This window comes from Echiichthys vipera (genome assembly GCF_963691815.1).
Source record: "Echiichthys vipera genome assembly, chromosome: 1".
Taxonomy (NCBI): domain Eukaryota; kingdom Metazoa; phylum Chordata; class Actinopteri; order Perciformes; family Trachinidae; genus Echiichthys; species Echiichthys vipera.
The window spans coordinates 16,489,307-16,515,101 of NC_139826.1; the positions used below are offsets into that span (position 1 = coordinate 16,489,307).

Genomic DNA, 25,795 nt, shown 5'->3' on the forward strand with positions numbered 1-25,795 from the left:
ATCATTGATCCTCATCAAACTGTGCCACTGGACGACACCAAAACGGGTCAAACTTGTCAAAGAAGCCATGGAAATACATTTCCTTTATGATGCAATGGTATCAGAGGACCAGTGTACTGTATGATATCTCAGCCAAACTGTGTATAAAGAAAATCAACCTGGTGAATATTGTCTGAAGAGAAATATAGGCCTATAAAAAAGTAATCCGCCTTTGTTAACAAGAACATGATGTTTCATTTCAGTCGTCCACCTTGTTGGCAACTCTAAGGCTAAATAATGCTCAAGCTGTTGGTACCTGCTACAAATCAATAAACTATTCTGTGTGCGTTTGTGCGCATGTGTGTATAGACTTTTCAGCTCTTAAAATGGGTCAAAGTGTACTGAATAAAAGCACGGCAGTGTGCCACATAGATGAAGGACACTCTATTTATGAACGTATGTACTCGCCTTGAATGAAGATTGAAGAGTCACCGGACAGTGACCCTAGGGAGTCCCAGCACCTGGCAATGAAGTCTGCACTCTTTCACCTCAGGTGCTCTCCTATGTGTACAACATTTGTCTTTCAGTCCCTGGAGTTGTTGGAGCTGCCCTTCCCTTGTCGTCTCCTTTCCCTCTTCGCATTTCTCATTTTTACTATCTATCTATATATATATATATATATATATATATATATATATATATATATATATATATATATATATATATATATATATTGATTATAATTAATACAAGCTTCAGTATTTTTTTTTTTCATTTTTTATTTGCTGCATCACTAGTATGATGCCACTAGATGGGGCTGTAATGTGGATATTTCCGGACACATTAACTTGCATTTAAACTAAAGTCATAACTTTCACACCCTCAATAAAGGGGGATTATTTAAACCCACAATTCTAATAACTTGGTCAAATCTGTTAAAAAAAATAAAATAAAAAATAAAAATAGTATCTAAAAACACAGACAACTGCCTCACATTGGAAATCAGGGCATCTATACCTAAAAATAGGTTTAGTTCAATTACACTCCACACTAGACTATGGACGCAGATATTAAATCAAAATGAGCTTCACTTTAAAGACAATGTCCCCATATATCTTTAAAATTTACTAAAGGTGTTCTCATAGCTTTCTCTGTGCTACTGTGAGCTCCAGGATTTATCTCTATGACATCATCACACTGACGAGGCCTACAACCCTCAATGTGTCCCAGACCTTTGCAGGTCATGGCACACCCCGAATTAAAGTGTCAGCTTTCCCTTCACATACTTAAAAAAGTAACACACCTCTTTGTTCCAGGTTGGGCTGTGATTAGCTAGTTGCAGAACTAAAAAGAGCTCAGTGTGTATGAGCCTCATTAAGCTGCTTCACGCTAAGCAGATCAAACTGAGGCGTGCATTCACTGAACAATATCCCTTTACATTTTATCTTAAAGAGACACACATACACATTTTAGGGGTGGTGGTAGCTCAGTCCATAGGTGACTGGGCTGGGAACCGGAGGGTTGCTGGTTAGAGTCCCTGTGAATGGAGTGTTGACTGGTGGCTGGAGAGGTGCTAGTTCATCTCCTGGGCACTGTTGAGCAAGGCACCGAACCCCCAACTGCTTGGGGTGCCGGTCACTGGCAGCCACCTCGCTACAACAACATCATCTCTCTCATTGGTTGCGTGTATATAGGTCCTGTGTGTGTATTTTGGGCCTGTGTGTGTGAAATGAAAAATAATAGAGTGAAAAAAAAATTGAATTTCCTCATTCGCGGGACTAATAAAGGAATTCTTCTTCTTCCTCTTTACAACTTAGAACTGAATTATACAATTTAACATAACAAATATATGTGAAATAAGTTGTATCATGAAATGCCCCTTTAACCATGTAGCGATTATTAATGGTCTGCTGTCAATATTGTTGTTAACCATTCAGCAACACATTGAGAAATGTTTGAGCCCTTTGACGACAACAACTGAACAATGGCTCTGACACAGTCTTCTTAAACCCCCTGGTCGTCACCAACAACCAGCCAATCACCTGAGCAGCACCGCGGCTTTTACCCAACTGTTAAACTAAAACCCAGGCAGGGGGGCACCACATGGTTTCTATTGTGAGTTGGTTTTGTCATGTGCATGATAACATACTGACTGATAAGGCTCCTCATGACTCATCACACTGTGTAGGAACCGCAATCTTAAACAGCAGGCAGATTTTTGCTTCAGCATCATTTTGGTGTAAATCAGCAACAGTGCTTTGCTCCTTTTGCCAGATAAATGCACATTGTCAACTGATAGATGTTTGCATTCTTATTGTGGGCTTCATTAGCCTACCCTACATTCGCTGGCTCACTTGTCACTGACATCAGAAACAAAGGACAACTCGGACAATTTACGTTAAAATAGACTCACAGTAAATATTCTTGCTGGCACTAGTTGTTTTTTTTAATGTTTGCTCCCTGTGACAACAATAGGCATTCTTACTTTTTAGTAGTCTATCCATAATATTATAATTATATTAGCAGGTTTGTTCACCAAACTCAAGTCCACTGTGTAGAGTATAGAATATGTGTAGCAAACACCAATAAGACAAATGCAACTGCAGCTGCCAAACAGATTTGTGAAGCAGATTGTAGTGTCCTCATTTTGGCCTTTGCCTTTGTTCCAAGAGGTTATAGCAACAAAGAGCTCTCCCTCTGTTGTTTTTTTTTAGCCATACCAAAATAACAATGGGCCACATCCCACATGTTTTAAATAATTGTATTGGTTATATATGGTGTTATTTTGAATGCACTGTATTTTTATTGTTTTTATTCTGTTTTGTTTTATGTACATTGTGTGTATTATAAAGATTGTATATTTTATGTGTGATTTTGTACAGCGCTTTGGTTCACTGGGGTTTTTTAATAAAGTGCTTTACAAATAAAGTTTGTATGGTATGGTATGGTATGGTATTTATTAGAGTAGTAAGCTAGAACCATTGGTCCTTGGTCTATTTCATTTATTTAACACACGCTTATGCTTACTTAGCAGTTTTTAAAATATTTAAAAGGGCACTAATTAGCGGATATTTAAGGTTTTCATTCTCATATGATTGTGTATTGTATATCTGACATTGCATTGCCATCACCTTGGGCTCAAATAGATGTCTCATGTTTCACTTTTATGGTTGACTCAATATTGGCCTGCCTCCCATGTTTTAATTTTTTTATTTTGTAACCTTTCTGTGTAACATTGCCCTATTATTGTTGAAAACACAGCTCATACCTTAACTCTCTTTTGTTTAACATAACATGAGACACGCATAGGGTAGGGAGTTCATTTCTATGCAGTATAAACAAGCACAAATATTCCTTCATTTTAGAAGTCATACAGAATCAAAAGGTAATATCTAAAGCCTTTGCCAGGGACTTGTCTTGGCTTTATGAGTCTCTCAGTAGGCCAATACTGTGTGCATCAACATATAACAGCATCATCGTAAACACACGATCTTTGGCTTCATACAAGCCGAGCAAGGGGCCAGAACAAAATGTACACGACAGGAAAAAAACAAAAACGAACCCTCATGTGCGCACGTGAACGCGCATCGAATCCCACTGACCAATCAGCTTACAGAGAGCAGCACATCTCGTGTTTGTACCGTTTCGCTCCTGTCCGCTGTCAGTAATGTTACAGAAGTGGAAATAAACATGTCCACGTCGGAGTTTTATTTGTTTTTATTAACTATGTTTTCATTGTCGTCTTCTTCTTCTTCCTCACAAGTTTTGGTACCACTACTAACTTTGCGGTTGCTATGGCTGCGAGTTCATGCGAGGCTGGAGCAGGGAGGGAAGTGACGACTGGGGCTGTTGTTGGGACACGTGACGGGAGCTGCGCTGATCTGTTTTGACAAGCAGTGGGGAGGGAAGTGAGGAAGGGAGGCAGACTGCGAGCATCACGACTGAAGGGAGGACTCGGTGCTCCTTTCATCTGAATTATATCAGTATCGACCCAGTCTCCTACTTTGAGCAGTCAACTGGCCTGTCAGCGTTAAATTAGCATCTGCTACTGGGTGAAAACGCTCGCGGGAACCGTTGCCGTGTGTAACGAAGCGCTGGAGTAACGAGTGTGGCGATTTGTTGTTGGTTTGAAAAGTTTTAATGAAGGAAGTCCGCACAGGTGGCGTTTCTAGCGTTAAATAGATGGCGACGACTCGAAGGCTTTGGGGGGATAGAAAGTGGAGCACATCCGTCTGATGTTAGTGGTTAACGATGCGCTGAATATGTTCCCGTCGTAGCAAAAACAAAATAAAAAAAAATACCGAGACCGTCCGTCATCGGAATCGGTGTTTGCAGCTGAGCTGTGGCTACCTGCTCTACATTGGGGGATGTTTTGGAGGTCGTCGTCACCACTAAGACGCCTAACCGAACCGTGACGATTAAGTTAGTTGTGTGTTTGCTTATCTGGCTCACACTGCTGAGTTAGCAGCCTCTCCGTCCGTCCAGGCAGAGTGCCGTTGTTGTGAGGAGCCAATGTTACAGGAGAGGGGACACAGAAATGCATCGCGACGTCACTGTGGTTCAGGTGGTGGAATTTGAGACGAGCTGTAAGAGTAGCCAGCTCGCTACTTTACATTACTAGTTAGTCGGCTTGGTCAGGTGGACAACTCCATTGCCTAACGCTAACTGTAACTGGCTAACAGCTGTCTTTGTGTTAGTCAGTTTGAACGATAAAGTGCGAATGGATGGAAGCGTACAGTAGCATGCTAACAAAGCAATGCTTTGTTGTTGGATAGGGGGCAGCTGGCACCACCATACAGGCATCAAAGCAGATATTATTGCTTAGCTAATAATACAGCAGGTCTCGGTCAACAGAGGGGTTTGGGGGGGAAGGGGTCCAGACACCGTTGTGTTGCTGTCAAGGCTGTGTGGGATAGAGGAAGAGACGACTGAGAAGACCCTGCAAAGAGACCCTGAAGGCAACCTGATGACACTGGACAACATGAAGTCGGAGCGAGGTATGTGGAGCACCGCAAACACACCGACATATGTAGAGTGGACTTGATGGCCAGTGTGTGGGCAAACTGTGTGTTTCCAGCTTTTAGTGCACTGGCCGTACCCATTCCCCGAGAGAAGAATCAGGCCAGGGAATGATGTAACAGCTGGTCATCCTGGTCGCTGGTTATGTGAATTAACATAGCCTGACCCGATGAGGACATGTACAAACACATAACACACGTTTGCTGCTCTAGTTTTGGTTGTTACTCGGTTGTCAGCTGTTTCTTTTCCCCATTTTCGTCCGCACCAACATATAACCTGCAAGATCCTCTCGTGCCAAATGCTGTTCCCTTTTCCAGTAGCTCTTGTTTTGACAGTCTCTTGCACTGGGCTGGTGCAAAATGTTCTTGACACCCACCCTGTTGTGGAAATCAGGCTCCTTCCTTATGCTCTGCAACCTGTTTACATGTTGCTCTATCTGCAGCAAGAGGTAAAACAGGGACAGGGGGGACACGCTTGTTTGTTTCAGTGTGATTATGCTAATTTTATTATTGCATTCATTTGTAAAGGTGATCTCAGTACCTTAATCTGCACCCAGACGTGACAAGTTCCTTTGTTGTATCAACCAAAATAATCACTTTGTGATCGATTGTACGTTCTTGTTTGTGATCAAGGGTAACAGCTGATTTGATCTGTTGTCAACAAGACAATAGTACCATACTTGGAAGCAGTGAAGGGCCACTGTTCTCAGTCATGATGAGATTAGCTGCAGTCAATCTGGGATAGTCTTTGTGTTTTGCATAGGTTATGAAACTGCAGTCAGGTTGCTGACTGGCCTGCAGGATCTTCCTTGGAGCACAAAATGCTGGTAATGGGACTCCAAAACACAGTAAAAGAGTAAACATGCGCCCTATATGGGCCTGGACTTTTAACCCCAGCCTGGCCTTTCCTTGGCTGTAGTATCTAAACCTTTATATAGAAGCACTGACCCAGACATCTGTATGAGGTGACTAGCCAGAGTAAAGGACACACTGTCTTACACTGTACAATGTAATTATCGCCTAATAATACAGCACAACATGCTGGGTCATCTGTGAACAGCAACACTTCTCTTGTATGTTGTAGTGCTGGTAGGAATAGTGAATCAAATTAGTGGATATTGAGAGGAGTCACAACCAATACTCAGAATGCCTGCCTTGTATTAGCCAAACTGTTGGCCTAAGGCAGCAAGTCTGTTCTTCACCCTTCATGGATTGTCACCGTGTCAGGTTGGCCCACTCACTGTCATGTTCTAATTATGAACGCTAGTGCCAGTCGAAGCTGCTCCACAGCAGTAGCTCCCTGTTTGACTGGCAGACACGATGGGGCTATTGTTATTTAGCACATACTGTTCCATTTATGTGTTGGAGACACCAGATTTCTGATAGCCCACACACCTTCCTTCTTTTGCCTCTCTCCTCTCCCTGCTCTCAGAGAAAGGGACTGCAGTGGTGAGAGAGGCTGTTCATGCTACCCAACTTTAGGCCTAATTTTACACTCAAACAAAAAGCCCCAGATCCGATGCAAATCGGCATTGGTTCGACAATCGCAAATCTATGAGTTTTATGTGTGAACTATTCAAAGAAGTGAGCCGAGAAGCTCGTTGATTCCTCGCAGACACACTCCAGATCTAGCAGGCTAAATATCTCAACCTGTCCCGCAGTCCAAGAGCCAATGTGAGTGCAAGACACGGGCTGATGCACCTAGAGGAAACAGAACATACAGTATATAGTTAAGACGTGTGGAAACCATGGATGTATAGGTTGAAACAAACAAACAAACATGACTACAAGGAAAGTTCCGCAGTGTGCTTATATAGAAAAATCCTATCCTGTGCATGGCACTACGTCATTTTCCTGTCACTTCTTTTCGTGACAAAATGTACTTTGAAGACCAGACATTCTCATCAGGCATTCCTCAAGGGGGGGGTGACACTACAAGATCATCCCCTGTCACGGTCATGTAGTGTGAAAACCATGACGCAAAGACTCACGGTTACAAGACAGCAAGTTGTGTAGTGTGAACAGTATAGCAATCTGACAATTTTGGAATCTGTGCAGTGTGAACTTCAAGTTGAGCATGCTGCAGAGCAAGCAGTTTAGCTGTTCTGATGCTTGATTGAAGGTTCCTAGGAGAGCAGTGCTATTTTAAGTTTGAGGGAGAACTGAACAAGTCCAGACATGTACACCTAACACTCACACCCTTTCAACAAGCTCACAGGCTATGACCTCCTGATCAGGTGGGTGTCAAAAGTCCAGCCAAAGCTTCTGGTTGGTGATGATGAGTTGATAGATTCACGCTGTACCCTGCCATAACTTGGTTCTCATTCCACCTTTAGCACCTTGAGAGGGGATTATGGCAACTGGTGATGCTCAACATGTCAAATCTGTGTCTGTGCTATGTTAACATAAATCAATAGATGTCAGGTTGTTGTGACCAATCCAAAGAGCACTGGTATAAGTTGGGAACCCTGTATCAGAAATTTTAATCCAACGAAAAAAACAGTTTCAGTCTATGGGTCTTCAGCTCCTGATTAAAACAAAGAATTTAGACTTCAGATAAGCAGAATCTTCTTCATGTTCACGCAGCATCTCTTTGTGAGCCATGCTTTTATTATAAAGGGAAAGAGGAGCACTTATGTTCAGCTCAGGGGCCTAACCAGAGTCATCTGACCCCCTTGTTTTTCTCTTGAGTTGAGCTGTGAGTCAGGATGGCGTGTCTGTGTGAGTGAGTGAGTGAGTGCATGCGGGTGTGAGGAGAGACTGAGTGTAGCAGAGAGTTTGCAAACAGATTGCTATTGGCCCTAATAAGCGCTGTGCTGTTGAACATGTGGCTCAACTGTCAGTTTTTACAGGTCCCCCTAAAGAGCAGCTATGGAAAACTCAGGACCGGTTTTCACCAGTAAGGGAAAACATGGCTCGTCATATCGGGTTTCAAACTGTTTCAGCTGAGGTGTGGTAAAGCTGTGTTTCATTTGTATCCTTGAATACATCATTTTGTTATCGTGCATCCACATGAATATGTAAATATTAAAGGCAAAGTTTTATTGGAAAACCACATTGTAATTAATTACATCATTAAAAATAGGCTGTTTTTGCTCAGCCACAGTCCTCTTCACAACCAAATCACTGAAGGGACATTACAAATTAAACCAAACAAACAAACAAAAAAAACTTTACATTTGATGGCAATATGGTGAAATGTATGATCAAAGAGCTAGGATTGTGACTGAGTGCTTCCTCATTTATGTCCTGCACTCAAATCACAGCTCCCCTTCTCTCCCCCTTTCAGACACATTAAACAATATACAGAGAGATGACCTCAGAGCTAGTCATATTGGAGAGAGCTGGCAGCCTCAGCGCTGTGCTCCTGCTCTCTGTTGTGTTATTCTGCGTGGTTGTATGATGCTGCTTCCTGTTTGGAGTCATTAGTCCTTTAAGGAGGAGTTAAATACAAGTCCCCCCCTCACCCAACTTACTCCACTGCCTGCCTTCTGTTGTGCTCTCAGCCAGATTACAGCTGCCCTGAGATGTCCCAGCCACATGCCAGCGGATCAGAGTAGTATACACTCTCACTATGGAGAGACCCACAGTGCGTTTACATGCACATCAGTAACCTGAAAATGGCCTTATCCCGGTGAAGGGAGTAATCAGATTATTGAAGTTCCCCACATGTACATGAAAGGGGATTGAATGGGAAAATGATGGAGGAACTCGACCTCCAGTATAGTTGGTGGCGCTCTGCCAACATACAGCTGGTCGGAATACGGCTTTCTTTTCTGGTTCACCTTTGTCAAAATCAAAAACGGTCGACTTTTGGACAGAATTGCGACCGAAACGGGTCTTCTTTGTAGTGATGTTTCGTGCCGTTGTGAAGTCACTCGGTTTAAAGGTAACGTTCTATTGTTGTTGTCTATTGTTTTTTTCACGTTGTTTTCGGCGCCGTTGCTTCCTGTTTTATTCTATTTCTGTGTCAAAAGCCACTGCCGCGGAGTGAAGAGATGGAGTTATAACCCACGGAGCATGCGCAGTTGCGAAACCTGAAAGTAACCCAGGGAAGCTGTTTACATGCATGAATAATCGGGGTACTGAAGGAGTTCTCTAGGTTAACCGGGGTATGAGAACTCTGATTTTACCCGGGGTAAGGAGTTTACATGGTGTTTGATAAACCAGAGTATGCCCTTAACCTGAATATAGTCAGGTTTTTAAACTGCATTTAAACGCACTGCCAGATAACCCAGAGTGAAAATTCACGGTGTTCCTGTATGGCACCTACTCCTGTGTTGTCTTTGCATCCTCCTGGGCAGAGATTTACCCCATAGCAGGAGGCAGACAGAACAGGTGTTGTCTTCTGTTTTACTCCTCACACAGTTGGAGTCCATCTGTGTAATTATTTCCCCCTTTCTTTCTTGATTGACTCCTTTTATTTACTAGGCCCGTGTTCTTTGTCTTTTTTTATTCCTAAAACAGATCCTATAATTTTTTGTTACTAATTACTTTTTCTCACCTAAAGATACTCCCGTTCATGCATACACAATCTTACGTTAGGTATTCATTTCATCTGCAAGTTCAAGTCAACGTGTTTCAATACACCACTGCCATTTGCGGACCGCGCTGCACTGAACATGGATATTGGACTCCCCATTGTACAGCTAGATTCAGAGCTGCCTTTTCCAATGAATACCAATACTGGGTAGGCATTCAGCTGTGAATTACTATCCTGACCCCCGGAGTAATCTGCCTAAATCAATGATGTTGTGACAGGTTTGACCATAAGTAGCTATATAGGATTGGGCGACCAGTCTTACTCTTACATAATGCTGGAACATGTTATTAAGCACATCAACCTTTTTCCAGTATATGTACACAAGTTCACTGTTACCCTCTACGGATAGACTTCAAGTCACAAAATTCAAACAGAGTAGTACAGCCACTCCGTATTATGGCTCAGTGTTAACAAGCTGTACGGACACATAAAAATACACCATCCAGACTTAGTGCTGGACTGGCTAAAGCTGAAAGTAGCAGCATGGGTCACATTACTGCTGCCAGGGCGCCACTGAGCCAGTGATGTCATTTGGTGTTCGTAACATCCTCCCGCCCCTGTGGCTTCTCCTAGCCAACCCGCAGCCAGCTCTGCAGGAACAGGAAGAGCCATCTGGACCTGATGGTTTTCTCCTGGTAGGGGCAGTGTTGTGGTGGGGTTCAGTTTGTCTTTGATTATGCCTTCATGTCTCTTCTTCATCTGTAGGTGTTGTACTAACTTGTACTAGTATAGGAAATTCACCACTGTGAACTGTTATTTTCTGGCGTCTTCTATTGTGCATGTTTCCTTTTACTCTGATGTCGGATCTGATTAACCCCTGATGTGACATAAGTAGATCAAGTTCTGTGGGACTGGCACACCCTGCTCAGAAATCACAAAAACTAAAGAAACACATTAAGCACTCCTCTGGCATAAATGTTCGGAGTATTTCTTTGTCATGTCTGCTATTTTTAGAATAAAGAAACCACTTAGCAGTGTTTACAAAGCAGTGTGTCAGGGTTTGTGTGATTATTGTCATTCTGCAAGATTGGTAGGGAAGGTACACCTTCAACAATTTGTTTCTCTGTGACCTTGTAGTGAATCAACTTTCCCACTCCTCGCTCCACTGGTCTTCTTTTACTTATCCTATCATCCTCTCCCCTCCTTTCTTTTTCTCTCCTGTCCTCTGAGTCACGTCACATTGACTTCATCTACTGTAACGCCTCAGCACTTAACACCTCCAACAACACCATCTGCTGATAATATTATGACAAAAAGCATATTGACAAAAATAGAGCGTGGTTAACTTACTACCTAAAACACAAGAATCAAATAGAGAGGCAATGTGTCTCCCCTTCTGGTGTCCCCCACAGGAGTGGGTCAACAGTCAACAGTTAACAAATCAGTTTTGAACCCGTTAAATATACAAATATACTGAAAAAAAGGTCCCATGGGTATCCACCATAAGGGGAGGGACTTTGCCTCTTATGGGTGATAGTACAGCTTGACAGATTTATCAGTATGATTATGTTGGTTGCTGGATGAAGACATTGAGAACATTAGCTCTTAGTCTTGTTCAAAGAGCACATCAGTAACAGAATTAATTTTAAATTAATAAGGAAATAAAAAAAAAGTCAGTCACAAATTTTCCCCGACTGGTTAATGTTGATATTGACACACAGTCTCTGAAGACTTGACTGATAGGGTTTACAGTTATTTGGCACTAACCTAATGTTTGGTAACAGCATGAAGACCGAACAAGAAACATACAATGAAGAGGTGTTGTATTCTATGACTTGTAATCTGTGTATTCACTCTGGGGGTTACCACTAAATCTGATTAATCAAGAGAAATCTAATATCAACCAGTTAATATCCAAGGAGTGATAATTGATCCAACTCTAACGTGTACGATTAATTTAAAGTAATAGAATCATGCTCACGCAAATTCCCATTGCCTGCCGGTGAGTACCTCAGGGGCTCATTGTGGAGGCGTTAAACACATTGTTTATTTACGAGAGTGTGAGGTTAAGTTAATTTGAGACTCAACACAACTATCCCCTTTCCTTTTCTCCATTGTCTCATCTAAATGCTTTCAGGCCAACAACCAGCCTCGATATTGAGTGAGGCGATTCCCCTGCTGTTTAGAAAGACCATCTTTCAAAGAAATATTTCGTGTTGTCATGAGTGTTCATCAGTTTATTTTTCGTTGTTAGGTTTTTGATGTTGAAACATGCTGTTAATGAATGCTGTTGTTGGAGTTAGGGGTCAAGGAGTTGTAACTTCAAGTCCTGACAATAGGGGGTTCCAAAAGATAAATTCATGAAGTAAAAGTATTGTAAAGGTAAGAAGCACCCAATAGTAGAGAAGATGAACAAGAGCTGTTTGATGGTCTTTTGCGGCAGATTAATCATTCAGTATAAGAATAAAGTGAGAGTTTTTATTCTAGACACATCAAGACTTTGGCCTTGTGCTTCTTTGTCCTGATTGGTTAATTCCAGTCACTTACTATGCCACAGCTGACATACTTTTCATGTGGCCCTTGGAGCTAGACTGCTCGGGTTGCTCAATTTGGACTCTCCTTTCTAGAAATTGGCATCGGCAGCACAGGAGAGGTCATTCACGTTGGACAGGGTCGTTTTGGTTACAGAGAGAGGATGGTTTGTCCTACTGCCCTACTGTCCCATAGATACCAGGAGGCAGCTTGCTGACATTTAAACTACTGTAGTAAATAATTTGTTTCCATTAAAGGATACAGGAATTGAGCAAGGCCACCCCATCTATATACACAGTTAAATTCACTTCCTACAGCGTAAAACCGTGTATGTTTCCAGAACATTGTTTTGTAGGATAAATCCTCTTTAACGTTTTTAGTCTCATAAAGAAATCTAGATGTTTTCACCTTCTTGCCAATAATGTAAATAATTGGGATGTGCATTACATGTGTCATTCCTATAAAATGAAAATGTGAAAGTTTGTACCTATAGTGTACATTGTTTGTGGGTCTTTCAGATTAGATCAAGCAGTACGGCAAAAACGCAGCAGTGTAGAGTTGAGACGGATTAAACTTTTGGGGAAATTGCAACCCAACATCTTTCATTCCAATGAAAGTTGCTCAGTGGCGCATGAGGCCAAAAAAATAAACTTTCTGCATCTGAAAATACCAGGATGAGAGCCACTACTTCATTTGCCATTTAATTTAACGGGAAGAATTTATTTGGGCCCAATGGCATCACGTGACAGAGCCTGTAGTTGCAATTTCACCGTTTGGCCAGCATGTCAAATTGGCTTAGTCCAGCACACTTCCTGGGAGCCATGCTCCAGCCCTGTTGCTCAGTCCCTTCGTTGCTTTTCTTATTCTCTTTCTCTATGAAATGGAGCTGCCTTCAAATACAGTCCGACATGTTGAGATCTTAACAATGATCTGACGGAAAACAATAGCCTCAATCTACTTGCGCTACATTAGGGGGTAAAAGAACATAACAGGGCATCACTCAAAAAGGCCATACGTGACGCTCCCTCTGCCGGCCGACTCTGCGACAATTAGCCAGAGCTGCCTGAGGCTATGTGAATGCGACCTCAACGCTATATAACTACAGACTAGAAGTGCACCGATCCGATACCCGAATCGGATATCGGCTCCGATGTGACTTATTAGCTGGATCGGATATCGGATGAATGAGGCCGATCCAGTCATTTCTTTTTTATTAGTATTACACACAGCAAGTTAATTATTCCATTGTTTGTTGGGTTTCAGGCTGCTGCTATTTTTTACATAAATTCAATTAAATTTTATTCATAGTGCCGAATCATAACAAAAGTTATCTCAGGACACTTTACAGAGTAGGTAAAGACATTACATTTTAAGATACGTGTTTGCAGTGCACTTTACATGGAAATGTTATTTATTTATTTTTCCCGCTAATGTACACTTAGTTATTTATTAATAAATAATATTAAGTACATTTATATCTGTGTTAATTTGTTACCTTTTTTTTAACAAGGCTAAATGTTTATGTCAAGCCTGAGGCCTTCACTCACATGGCAAGGTATACGCTTCCTTCATTCAACAGTAGTATCAGATCAGTATCAGGGTATCGGCCGATACGCTCAGCCCAGGTATCGGTATTGGATTGGATCTGAAAAACATGGATTGGTCCATCTCTATTACAGACATACTGTACTGGGGGTTAGTATTTCCCACTTTGCCTGCCTTGACCAGTAATGCTGCACTCACTCCAATCCTGTTACATAACAGGTGTTAGTTAAACAATGAGTCTGCAAATGACCACTCTTACCTGAATAACAGGGGCTTAGGGGGCCTAGCTACAGTATGTGTGGGTTACGTCAAAAAGGTCACTGGAGATCATTTTTCTGGCATTTCAGGAAAGATAAGAGGCTGGTTAGGAGAGACAAGTGTGATAAATTGTCAACAAGTACATGCCACACATGGTACATGTAAGTGACCTTTAACCACAGGTATGCCTACCTCATTGAGTATTCATGAGTCTTTTTTTTTATCTTTTGAAAGTTTACAGCACATAGTTTTTTCCAAGCTTCACTCTGCTTGACATTTACTCAGCCTAATGCATTCACACCTTGAAGCTGCCCAGTGCAACCAGTCTTCCTCTTTCAGCCACCAAGCAACTCATCTGAATAATAGGGGCATTAAGTACCTTACTCAAGGACTTCAGTTGCAGACCATATTGAATCTCTTTCTTGACCCAGCATGTCTCAGCAGGTCTGGGCTTTAATTTACACCTTTGTGGGTAGTGTTTTGCAATGAGTATGTAAATTTGCATCTTATTCAAATTCTTTAGAGTGATGCAGGGATGAGTCCTAAAACTTGAAAATGAGTTAGGATTTTTGCACTTATGGTTCTCTCGTTTTGAAGCCGATGGTTTTTTTTTTTAATGGGCTTTTTCTAAGATGCCTGAAATATGGTCTGTGGTTAACACAAGCTTAAGAGGTTTTTACAATTTGTTCAACAACATGAAATATGTCAATAACTCCACTCTGGATTTTTCCGCCTTTAAGCGTCTTGCTGAACAAAGCGTGCAAGTATTATAAACTTTTGTTTGCCCCTGAGCTTAATTTCTGTAATAATCATAGATCCTATGGAAAAATGGGTGATGTTAACTTCTGAGTTGGCTTAAAAAAAATGTTTTTTACGTCATTAGCAAGGTACGAAATTAACACTCGCCAAATGCAAGCAGTTTTTAAGTTTGGCGAGTAAATCTCAGATGATTATGCGCCACACGGGTAAATGTAACAAAGCAGTTAGTTAATTTCCGACCCTGGTCATTTAGATATAAAATATTAGCCACATTACCCAGCCCTAGTGTGTTGCAAAGGAATCCAGCAAACTCCTGGCACTCCTTCAACCATGGTTACCTAACGAGATGGGGTGCTTTCATCATTCAGAAACGACATAAGACTAGTAAGAAGCTGAACAGCACAAGTGATTTAAGGGGATTTGTGTGCATGAACTCAACAAAAGTTTACTGCAGTAAGTGTGGGTTTAAACTAGATGATGTACTGATGTCACAAAAAGCTAGATACCTAGTGAACAAAACATTTTCAGGTCTTGTACAATTTTAGCTAGCAGAAAGGTGTATGGAAAAGGGAGACAAGGACATGTCAACAATAAAGTGAAAGAAGTACTAATTGATAGACATAGCACACAGCTGCTCTCTTAAATCAGGCCCCAGGTCAGACAGAGGCTGAGATAAGTTGTGTCTGTTGCAGTAAGTGTGTATGCATCATGATGAAAAGTGTTTTTTTCCAGAGGCTCAGAGCTTGTTTACCATGTGACTTCTCTAGTATGTAAGTTGCTCAGCTTCTAAACAATAGCTTTCTTTATGGAAATGACGGGTGTGAGAGAGAGGGCAAGGTGGGGTGTCAGTCTGGTTCAGTGTATGTTTATTTGTTGGCAGTGGGAGAATAATAGCAGCTGAGTTCACAAAACAGAAGAAGGGTTCTCCTTAGCTGGAACAGTACTAACGCCTCTCAGCCAATCAGGGCTTGTTGCTACGTGTGCTGTGAATCTGCCCCTTTGTGTTGCAGAGTGGGAGAGAGGGAAACACACACACAATGGATCCAAAGTCCATAGATTTGAAGAAACATTTCAGTTAATCAAGTGGGAGTAAACTGGAAAAGTTTTGAGAAAGGCAGACTCTAAGACTTAAACATAATATTGTAAACCCTGACCATGATACAAGTTTCTGGTAGTAAGTAGTGGTTGACAGACACAGGCCAAGGGTGATGATGATAGCCAACTTAAAAAAAGTAGAAATTAAAATAGCAGGATCACCCAGTCTCTTAGTAGTAATTTAAAGACAAATTGTTTATTTTTAGCACATTAAACGGAATCTGGATTAGCTTTTCCTTATCAGTGATCCGTACCATTCTTTAAAGTCTTCTGGCAAAAATATTCCAGTTTCTTGGCAGACTTTGCCACCACTTCCAGTGTTTTTTTTATGGCGTAACAAAGGGGGGGACAAAAACAGGAAAGTTGAGCTGGCAGTGACATGTGATTCATGTTAAAAAACACAATGGAAACACCGCTGACCCTCTCATTACAATTGTAATTTAGCAGCAATCTTCTAATACTTTGCCACAGCGAGAGTGAGAGAGCAAAAGATACAAGAGTGACATAAACACTCAGACACATTTACAATAACATAAGCTCCTTTCACACATGCCCTGCAAACCTGCAATTATCTAGACATTACCCGGAGGAGATGTATGTGAGAACGCAAATGTCTGAATCCGTTGTACTGGATATTAAACAGATTTCAACCTGCCAGCTCCCTAATAAAAAGTCTGTCTAGTGTCTGATTGAGGCCGAGAGTTTCTGTGATGCGGATTCCGCAAAACCGGAAGGGGGAAGAAGAGTGATTAACACGAACACAGCAACAAATACTTGAGAGACGACGGGATACGGGAACTTCTGTCGATAAGGAACAACGTCAAAAACAATAGTCAAATTCAAGGAACGGCAAGAGTTTTGTTTATGAACAAATTACAAACCGGCGTCATGTTCTTCCTTCTGCACGCTCCACCCAGGTGCTACCCCTTGACCAAATACCACAATAACTTTTAGAGCCTTTGCGATTAACGCAAAGGGCATGAAACCTGAAGTTTTTGTATGTGCACCCCTTGCACAGGGGACACTACCACAAGCATAAACCGGGCTCAAACCAGTCTGTGTATTTACAGTAACTGAGAATGCATCTGACACAGACAATCTCCTGTCTTGTGAGCATGTGTAAAAGGGCAGCTTCAGACAATGCCTGGGCCTGATTCGTCGGACATTGTCCGGAGTTCATATGAGAAAACAGCTATCCATACCTACACAGGCTCAACCCACGCACAAAGCAAGTATGGTCACATAATACAGCTTAACAGACACAACAGGCAGTCTCAGTATACAGTGCAAGGACACGGTAAACAGTCAGAGCACAACACGCTCTAACACAAAACAGTCACATGTTGTGTATGCCCAGTGCACGTCACCCACACACACTCACTCAGAGCACAACAGGAGCATTAATTGCCTTCAAACGTTTTCTTGTCAAGCTGCAGCTCACTGTGACATACAAAGACGCATATTGGTGCAGCTCATTCCCACACACAGACACTCTTCAATCACCGTGACGGGAATGTTTAACACAGTCTCCGTGTCCTTGGCAACACTATTTCCCCCCTTTTCTTCCTTGGTCCAGAGTTGTGATCGTCGATCACTGTTCTTCTGTAGTCCCAAGTCCCTTTTTTTTACTGCAACACCTCTTTTTGTATTGGGACTTAAAAAAGACAAGTGATGCTGTTGTTCTTTGCCAAAGGGCTCAGTTCATTGTGTCTTAAATCCTACTGCAATTTCTGCTTTCACAGGAAATTAAGCAATATTGAAACATTTAACACCCAATAGGTGCATTGAATAAGTGGATGTTTTGTTTGAATCTCTGCCGTTTTGATAGAATACTATAACTTTTATTATAGTTTTTATATAAATTTTTTGCTCAGAAATACTTAGAAAAGTCTATTTTTTGTTTTGAAATAACCTAAAGTGTCTATTGCTACTACAAAATAACTCAGGTGTTGAGATCAAATATAATATTAAGCTTCTTATTTTTTATCAGCTGTACTAAATAACATTGGCTACGTTGTTCAAACTTGCCTGTCTACATGTTTTACACATGGGAAGTTGAAGACACAATATGCATGAAGTCATGACAACAACACCATCGCTAGTCAGCTGTCTACAGAAATAAACACCGCTAGACTTCCCGTTGGTCTGCTGTCGAAAATAGTGACAGAATCATTTGTTTCTGCCTTTCAACACCATTATGAGGAACATGAACAGACAATAGTGGTGGCAGCCTTGCCTCAGAACAATCAGAATTTGCACTTCTTGTAAATAAAGTAAAGCTAAAGATTTTAGCATGAAATCTGAAAAGCACAAATTCTGTGCTTGCACTGAAGATGAATTATAAAAACTGGATACTGGACCCCAACATGGCACCTATTCAGCTCAATGGGAATTGCTCGCCTGGTGCATACGCCATGATGTTTCCTGGCTTCTGGTTTTACTTCAAAGGTATGCGGCACACTGAATATGCACAGTGTTTCTCCTGTGAGTCCCCACTTGACCTATAGACTCTACAATGTGAGGATGTCACAGGTTTTAAAAAATGCCTTTCTCTGCTTTTGTTAAGTTGTATGAATATTAAACCTACATGGATTCAAAATTCATTATTGAAAGATTTATAATTAACCTTGTTTGCATTTCGAGGTGGCCTTTGCAGATGTCTCTTTTACAATAGTGGCCTATGGGGAAAATCTTTTTTTTCTTCATTACAATACCACAAGTGTCCACTGGAAAAAAATGTCTGCAAGGCTGAGCAGTGTAGTTCTAATAATACATTCATGGCTTGCACTTTAAAAAAAAAATCACGTATAGTGGGAATCTGTAGGTACCATATGACCTACTTTCAGTTTATGGTGCTATGAGTTTAAAAGGTGCTGTAAGCACCAACCTAAATAGCAGATAAAGTCATGTCAATCAATACTTCGAACGTTATGGTGTTGGCTGCTCTGTATTTACCAGATTGTGCTACAGGTTACTACATGCATATTCATATGTACTAAAAGTGAATGCATGCATACAGTAGATACTGAGTGAGACTGCTGCACTGAGAGAGATGCTCTGATGGACATGCAGCATGTTTGGAACCACAGTCTTGTTGTAAAGTGCTTATAGAAATGGAGAGTTGGTTAGAACATACTTTAAGGAAAAATATAAGCAAGCTATGGTAAACCTTGAAATGTATAGGGAAAGAAGAGAACGTTTAGTTGATCTTGCAGACCAGCTGGTCTCCAGATATAGTCAGACTGCAGAACTGGGAACAGAAAAGACAGCACTGCAAACAATTCCCATGGTGGTGAAAAGCAGTGGCCAGAGCTGCTGACTCTCCAAATCTGCCACCTGCTTTGCTCCCACTGCATTTGAATACTTTGAAACTGGCCATGTGCTTTCATAGTCTTGGGACAGCTACATTGTGGACATCAGACAACCTTTTAAAGCCCAGCCAGGTGGATTTTAACATGGCCGCTGCTGGCAGACGCCATCACAGTCATCAAATAATTGATTGTAAGAAGAACCTACCCTTTGAAATTAGAGAGAAAAAAACTTAAAATGAAAGCTAACAAGTTGTGTCTATATTTATCTCACCGGGGGCTGCAGTGAAGAGATTTAGCATGGAAGAACTGTCAGTGTAATCTCCCATTCTGCCTCTGCGTATTCATCATAAAAGTGCAGCTGTATATGAACGTGTGTGTGTGTGTTAGGCTGCAGAATTCTTGATAAGGATCTCACATTTCTAACCCAGAATGAAGAGTGGGATTTTGTCTCACTATTCCAAGGGTTGCCCTTTGAAAATAAATATAGTGCCTCTGTAATCTTCCTGATCCTAGGATAATTCAGTGAGTACGATGACACACTGTTATGCGGCCGTATACAGTGCGTCGATTTCATCACTTTGTATTTTGCGTTGGCTATTGCTGGTGCTCCAATTATGGCTAAACTGTTTGAACATACATGTCATACAAGTGCTTCTAACTCTGTGTTATATTTACATTTTTCCCCTCTGTCTACCAATGCACAGTTCAAGAGAAGTCACACAGTCTTGTCATGTGTTGAACTACTGAGAAATATGAACTGTTTTGTTTGTTGCAGCTGAGATTCTTGCTGAATTAAAATTGCAGTTCAAATATCACATGGCCCTGTTGTACCATACATGTACTAAGGCCCATTTAATATGCGTGTCCATGCATGATTCAAGGTCGGGTCATTACAACATCACTTTTTTGCAGAGTGCAGAAAAAAATAATTTGCTTTGAGTCGTTTCCCACCGAGGACATCCGGTGCTGTACCTTTTCCGAAACAAGGAATTTGCCGTTGGGAATGTTGAACCTTCTAGCTCCATTCAGAAGGAGATAGATATCATTGTGTGTTAAGCCGACACACCTCAGCAAGCTCAGCAGACTGCTGCACTGAAGCTGCCTGGAAATGCCGTTTATTATTACAGAGGCCTCCAGGCAGGCTGGTTATCTACAGTCTGCAGGTCCAAAAGCAAATTGAAATGTCTTTAATCACATCAACTTAAGACCTCAAACGATTTTAAACACGGTGACCAAAATAGCATTTTAAGTCTCAGATCTTAAACATCCTTAGTCCTAGCTGTATCGGTTTTCATTAAGGAACTGGTGTCGTTGTACCGACCGTTGTTCTCTTGGTTTTATTATTTATTCATCTTGAGAAAATGGAGTCAGCCCCACCGGAGCAGTTAGGGGCTTTAGTGTCCTGCTCAGGGGAACCTCAACAGTAGCTGTAGACAGTTATTTATTTATTTTCACAGCCGGCCTTGTCATTTAAACTGAAACACAGCAGCTATGAGTTTACCACTCTAGCCATTCTTTAATATTTTTGTGAGTATTGTGTTTTTGAAATGAATGTGAGTATAAGGCTTGGACATGTTACAGAACAGGTATGTGGAATTGTAACAACCTCTGGTTAATGATCTGTCCCTATAAACTCAGCTTTTTCATCCATCTATCTCAGTCTGTCTTGGTGTTTTCCTGTTTTCCTTGTTGGTCTGATTCTTGAGCAGTTTTTAAAAAAAGAAAAAGAAAATGTTGAGTTAGTAAGATAACACAGCCAAATCACAATTTGTTCAGTTTTATAGTACAACAGTTCAAAGGTCTATTTAGACGTTCTGTAATATATTTGTCCACTGCAATCTGCCTGCCTTTTATCTTTAGGAGCTGTCACAAAAGAACAGCAACGTTTATATTTGATATCACATTTTTTTCGCGAACGTTTTTCTTGTAGAAGGGTTTTGACACTTGGAAAGATTAGTTTTTATATCAACTCAGCTGATGCAAATGCCACCTCATTCACTTTCTTTTCTGCTAGGTTTCAAACGTTTGCATGAAATTCTCTTGACAGACCGTTAACTGCGAACATCGTTAATATGACGTCCTGTCTGCCTTTTCAACTAACAGTGTGTGTATGCCGTCTGTCCTTTAGACTACTCATCTGTCTCTTCCAATATCTATGTCGACCTTCTGTCTCTCTCCCTCTGACGTCTCGTCTCTCCATTTTTGCTGCCCTGCAGTATATTATCTCATATTGTCTTTGATAACCAGTAGCCCAGACATAGGTGAGCTCATCAGTGTTGTTCCCACAAAGACTTTGATCTGTAAATCTTTTTTTTTTTCTCATCTGCCCCCGGCTTTTGTCTTTAGTCCCCCAACTACGGCACATCACTAATGAGAAAATACTAGCAAGACTCTAGCTGTGCTCTCTGCTTCATTTAAATGAAACATGGTCACTAAAATATAACATACATAGTGAAATGCACTGGCTGAGCAGAGACGGATGGGAGTGGTTTTTGCCATATGGCTACTTGCACAGCATTCAAATTAGCTGCAAGTATATGTGTGTGAATGTTTGTCTCTGTCTGCAGAGAGCAGAGCAGCTTTTGCTTTAGAAAGAGGGCCAACCATGCAGTGATTGTGTGGCCGCATTGCACAGATTAATGGGCCGGCGTGTATGCGTGTGTGCGTGTGTGTGTGTGTGTGCGCGTGCGCGTGTGTGTCCGTCTGTCCATCTTCCCATCTGTCTCTCTGTTAAAACAGACATATTACTGCTAACAAAACGTAATCTTGCGATGGGATCACACCGACCGTGACGGCAACTCAGGCCAGGCGCATAAAGTGGTGGTGCAGTGGCCCTTTCTCTACTTTATACCCCCCTACTTCCGCTGCCTTTGCATGAACCACACCCATCTTTGAACTAGGGATGGGCACGAGTAATGTTTTCCCAGATCAAGTAATCGCCTAAATAACTAGAGGGGGCATCATTTCCTATTTTTAGAAAGCATCTAATAGCAATCTGACTGTTGCGTCACATCACCGCTCTCTATCCACACTGAATCTGCTAAATATGCACTAAATGGGGTGACCGGTAGCCCACGTAATAGAGCAGCACCCCCATATACTGAAGTTGAGTCCTCACAGCCGCAGCCCTGGTTTGACTCCGAGCCGCGGCACTTGCTGCATGTCGTTCCCTCTCTCTCCGATTTTCCATATCAACCTTGAGCTGTACTGACATAATAATGAAATAAAAATACCCCAAATGTATAATAACATGCAGTGTGTGGAACAAGTTTCAAAATATGCTTCTGAAAAATAGCTTTATCTCCCTTGCACCATCGGACTGGGGTTAACAAATTAGGAGCCAGCTCTTACTTCACATGCTGTCTCCCCAAAGCTCCGTCCTCCTGCCACACATACGCACACACATAGTCACACACAGCGTGCCAGACACATTCATTTCCTCCAAGACTCTTCTGCTCTTACCTTATCTGGCCCTTTTTGGCTCCAAGAACACATTTATTAAGGTTTTTGTAGTGAAATGAGGAGGTGTTGTGTAAATGAAATTAATAATAAAAAGCTCAAAACAGCCTGTGTCGCATTGTAAAAAAATAAAAAAAAGGTTGATTTCCCTCATTAACTCCTCGAGTTCCCTCATAATGGAAAGTAATCAAGGAATCGATTTCTCACGCCCATCCCGACTTTACACTTGACCTTCATTTTGATATAAACTACACACCTGTAATGTTAAGTGACTTTATCTTGCACAGTTGCAATGCCATTGCAGTGATTAAATCTGGCTGCCGACAGATAGACATACAAACCACCTTATTTCCCGCTACAGTAGGCGTCTCCAAGACCTCATTTGGCCATGATGACACACGCGGACTCACAAGGTGAAAACCATACCATACCTCATTTCACGGCTGGTAAAGATGTATTCAAATCACAAGCTTCAGAATCATAATCACTGTCATAACCAATTCACCCAGGCACCGACACGTTTGACTTGTTCACTTGCCTCTCTGACAGGTCTTAGGTAATGATGAATCACTCCAAAGTGTGTGTCAGTGTGTACCATGTTGTGTTTACTGAACACTGTGTTTGCTGCTAAGGCCGACTGCTCCACTCTTGTCCTGTAGGCCTTTTTCCATCCCACATGACTCTTTACTGATCTGCTGGCCCGAGGACATGGATACAGCTGACGTGTGTGTGTGTGTGTGTGTGTGTGTGTGTGTGTGTGTGTGTGTGTGTGTGTGTGTGTGTGTGTGTGTGTGTGTGTGTGTGTGTGTGTGTGTGTGTGTGTGTGTGTGTGTGTGTGTGTGTGTGTGTGTGTGTGTGTGTGTGTGTGTGTGTGTGTGTGTGTGTGTGTGTGTGTGTGTGTGTGTGTGTGTGTGTGTGTGCGCGCGCGCGCACCAGCCTTCCTGTAGTGGGACTCCAGCTGCACTTGGTGGCAGGCAGTCACAGGTCTAATAATAAGACGCCTGAATCTAAATCCGACCTGTTACATAATTCACATCACACATTATCGAGAGATGGCGGAGAGGGCACATGGAAGAGACAGATCAGTGTTGTGTACCTGGGTTTGGGTCCGCAAAGTGCAGGATGTATCATTAAAACCTCCTATTTAAGCACTGATTATGTTCTCCTGATTTTAATTGTTTTTTTTCTCATTTCTGAAGCAGTAGTTTACTATGGTCTACTTCTCTAACTGAAAGCATCGGGACCAGTGAAGTTTACACACGAATTTGAAAAAAATAGAGACTAAATTACATCACGTACACACAATGCCGACAACGAAGTGTGAAGAACTAATTGGGAAAAGAGAGAAACACATTTGACAGACAAACGGTAATTCAAATAGTACAGTTATAGTTTAAGACAGATTTTACATTTTAAATAGATGGAGAGGCAGGAATGAATCGGTCATGGTCCAGTGGTATAGAGAGATAGAGGAGGGGAAGCAAAAGGCAGGCTTGAACATTGAACTCTCCTTGTAATACTTAATGATTGGTAAACAACCCGTATTAGTACATACATTTCCAAATGATATTAAGTATTTGTACGAAAGACAGGATTGCAAGCACTACAGAGGGATGGAAAGTTGACTCTAAACAACCCTGTACTAAGCTGTAAAAACTATTATTTTTCCAGATTGTTTGTTTTGATTATTTCAGTTTATTTGGAAAAAGGACAAAACTAGGCCCCAGTTCTGTAATGGGCATCTGGCATATTGAGCACAGCTCTCTCTTTTAGTGTGTGTGTGTTTATAGGAATGTTCTTTTCAAGCATGACGCCCTAAAGAATGACAGCTCTCATCTATGGGCTGGGCCCCTTAACCAAAGCCCCCATCACTAGTCTTTTGGCTCTCTGTGCGTGCGTGAGTGTGTGTTCACATGTTTGTTGATGGTGTCTTTGTTTATCACTGTGTCCTCATGTGTATTTTTGTTATATGTGCCTTGTGGTGTATGTATGTTCCTGGGTTTGCCTTTCCTCGAAAGCAGCAATCTGACACCAGCCACGCACACATAATTGGGGCTCTGTGTGTGTACGTTTGTTTGTGTTCAAGGGGGGTATACGTAGCACACCACTTCTCAGAAGCTGTTTTCTGCTGCTCCCTTAATCACTCTTTTACCTCCTTCCCTTCATCCATTCATGCTGCTTCCTTTCTTTTTTGCTCCTCGCTTCCTTCATGAAGCGTCATGTTAAGCCCAACTCCCCTGATATGACCAGGAACTGGAGCCTTCCTCAGTGCAGACTGGAAATATACCATACGTTAACCAGTAGCCGTTAACCTGTATATCCGGTATATTCAACAATCCAACCACTATATAAAGGTGATAGACTCTTTGACCTTGAGTCCTGACCTTTGTCATATATTACTCCCTCTGGTCTGTCTCTTGCTCCCTTTCCCTCTCTCACTGTTGGTCTCCTGCGCCTTTTGTTCAAGCCTTTCCGATTCCAGCCCATAAATAAAAGGAGATTGTCCCTGAATATAGCCTCCATCGCTTTCACTCTACTCTCATTCAACCTACAGCTGGCAAACAGGACCCCCCCCCCCCTCCCCCCCCGCATGTTTTGTGTTGGACTGCGCCTCTCTCCACGTGCAGCAGCAGCTCAAAGGCATGGAGGAGGAGTTCCCTGAGAGGAATGTGCGTGACTGGCTGGCCGACGATATGTACACACTCTCTCACGCACGCACACACTCTCTCTCACACACACACACACACAAACACATACAGCAGCAGCTCGTAGCTCACGCTTCTGCAGAACCAGCTGAGGGAGAGTCTGTTCTAGCCAGGGCTCTAGTGGAAGGAGGACAGGCTATGTGTGTGTGTGTGTTTTGCATTCTAGTCTGTGAGGACTGTACATCATCAAATATGATTAACACTTTAGAAGTATCCATGTAAGTGTAACCTAATATTTGTTCTACAGGCAGGAGGAGGGCTTGAGATTGTAGGGCAGGCAGCTTCAGTACATCAGTATCTTTGCTTGTGCAGTGTAAAGGAAGAAAGCGGGGATTTTGAAAGAGCTGCCTTGTATCAGCTAACCTCCTGCGGGATTCTGGGAGTTTTCTCTGGAGGAGCACGGGAGACAGAGCACTAAGACGGGCTCTTCAACCTTCTGCTAAAAATACCCCTACTTTAGATCTAAGCTTCAATTGCAACACAAACAGAGCAGCATCTTGTTAATTTTGTTGTGGCAGGAGACAAACCGATGAGCCACAGCTGCAATTTAGAAGCATTTGACTGGTGACCTATTAAAAAGCAGCCCTCATCTTGCCCCTCATTTTTGTGAGTAACGGTGCACAGCGTAGTTGCTCAGCATGAGCTATAATT

The 25,795-nt window shown here is 41.9% G+C and overlaps 1 protein-coding gene across 1 annotated transcript in view; it reads left to right on the forward strand.

Moving 5' to 3' along the window:
* Window positions 1–3,923: 3,923 nt before the first annotated feature.
* atosa (atos homolog A) overlaps window positions 3,924–25,795 on the forward strand; it is a 33,190-nt gene continuing 11,318 nt past the window's right edge. Inside the window, exon 1 of the mRNA XM_083918898.1 lies at window positions 3,924–4,976. Coding sequence (XP_083775024.1) covers window positions 4,946–4,976 — 31 coding nt within the window. The 5' untranslated portion in view covers window positions 3,924–4,945. The remainder of the gene's footprint in view (window positions 4,977–25,795) is intronic.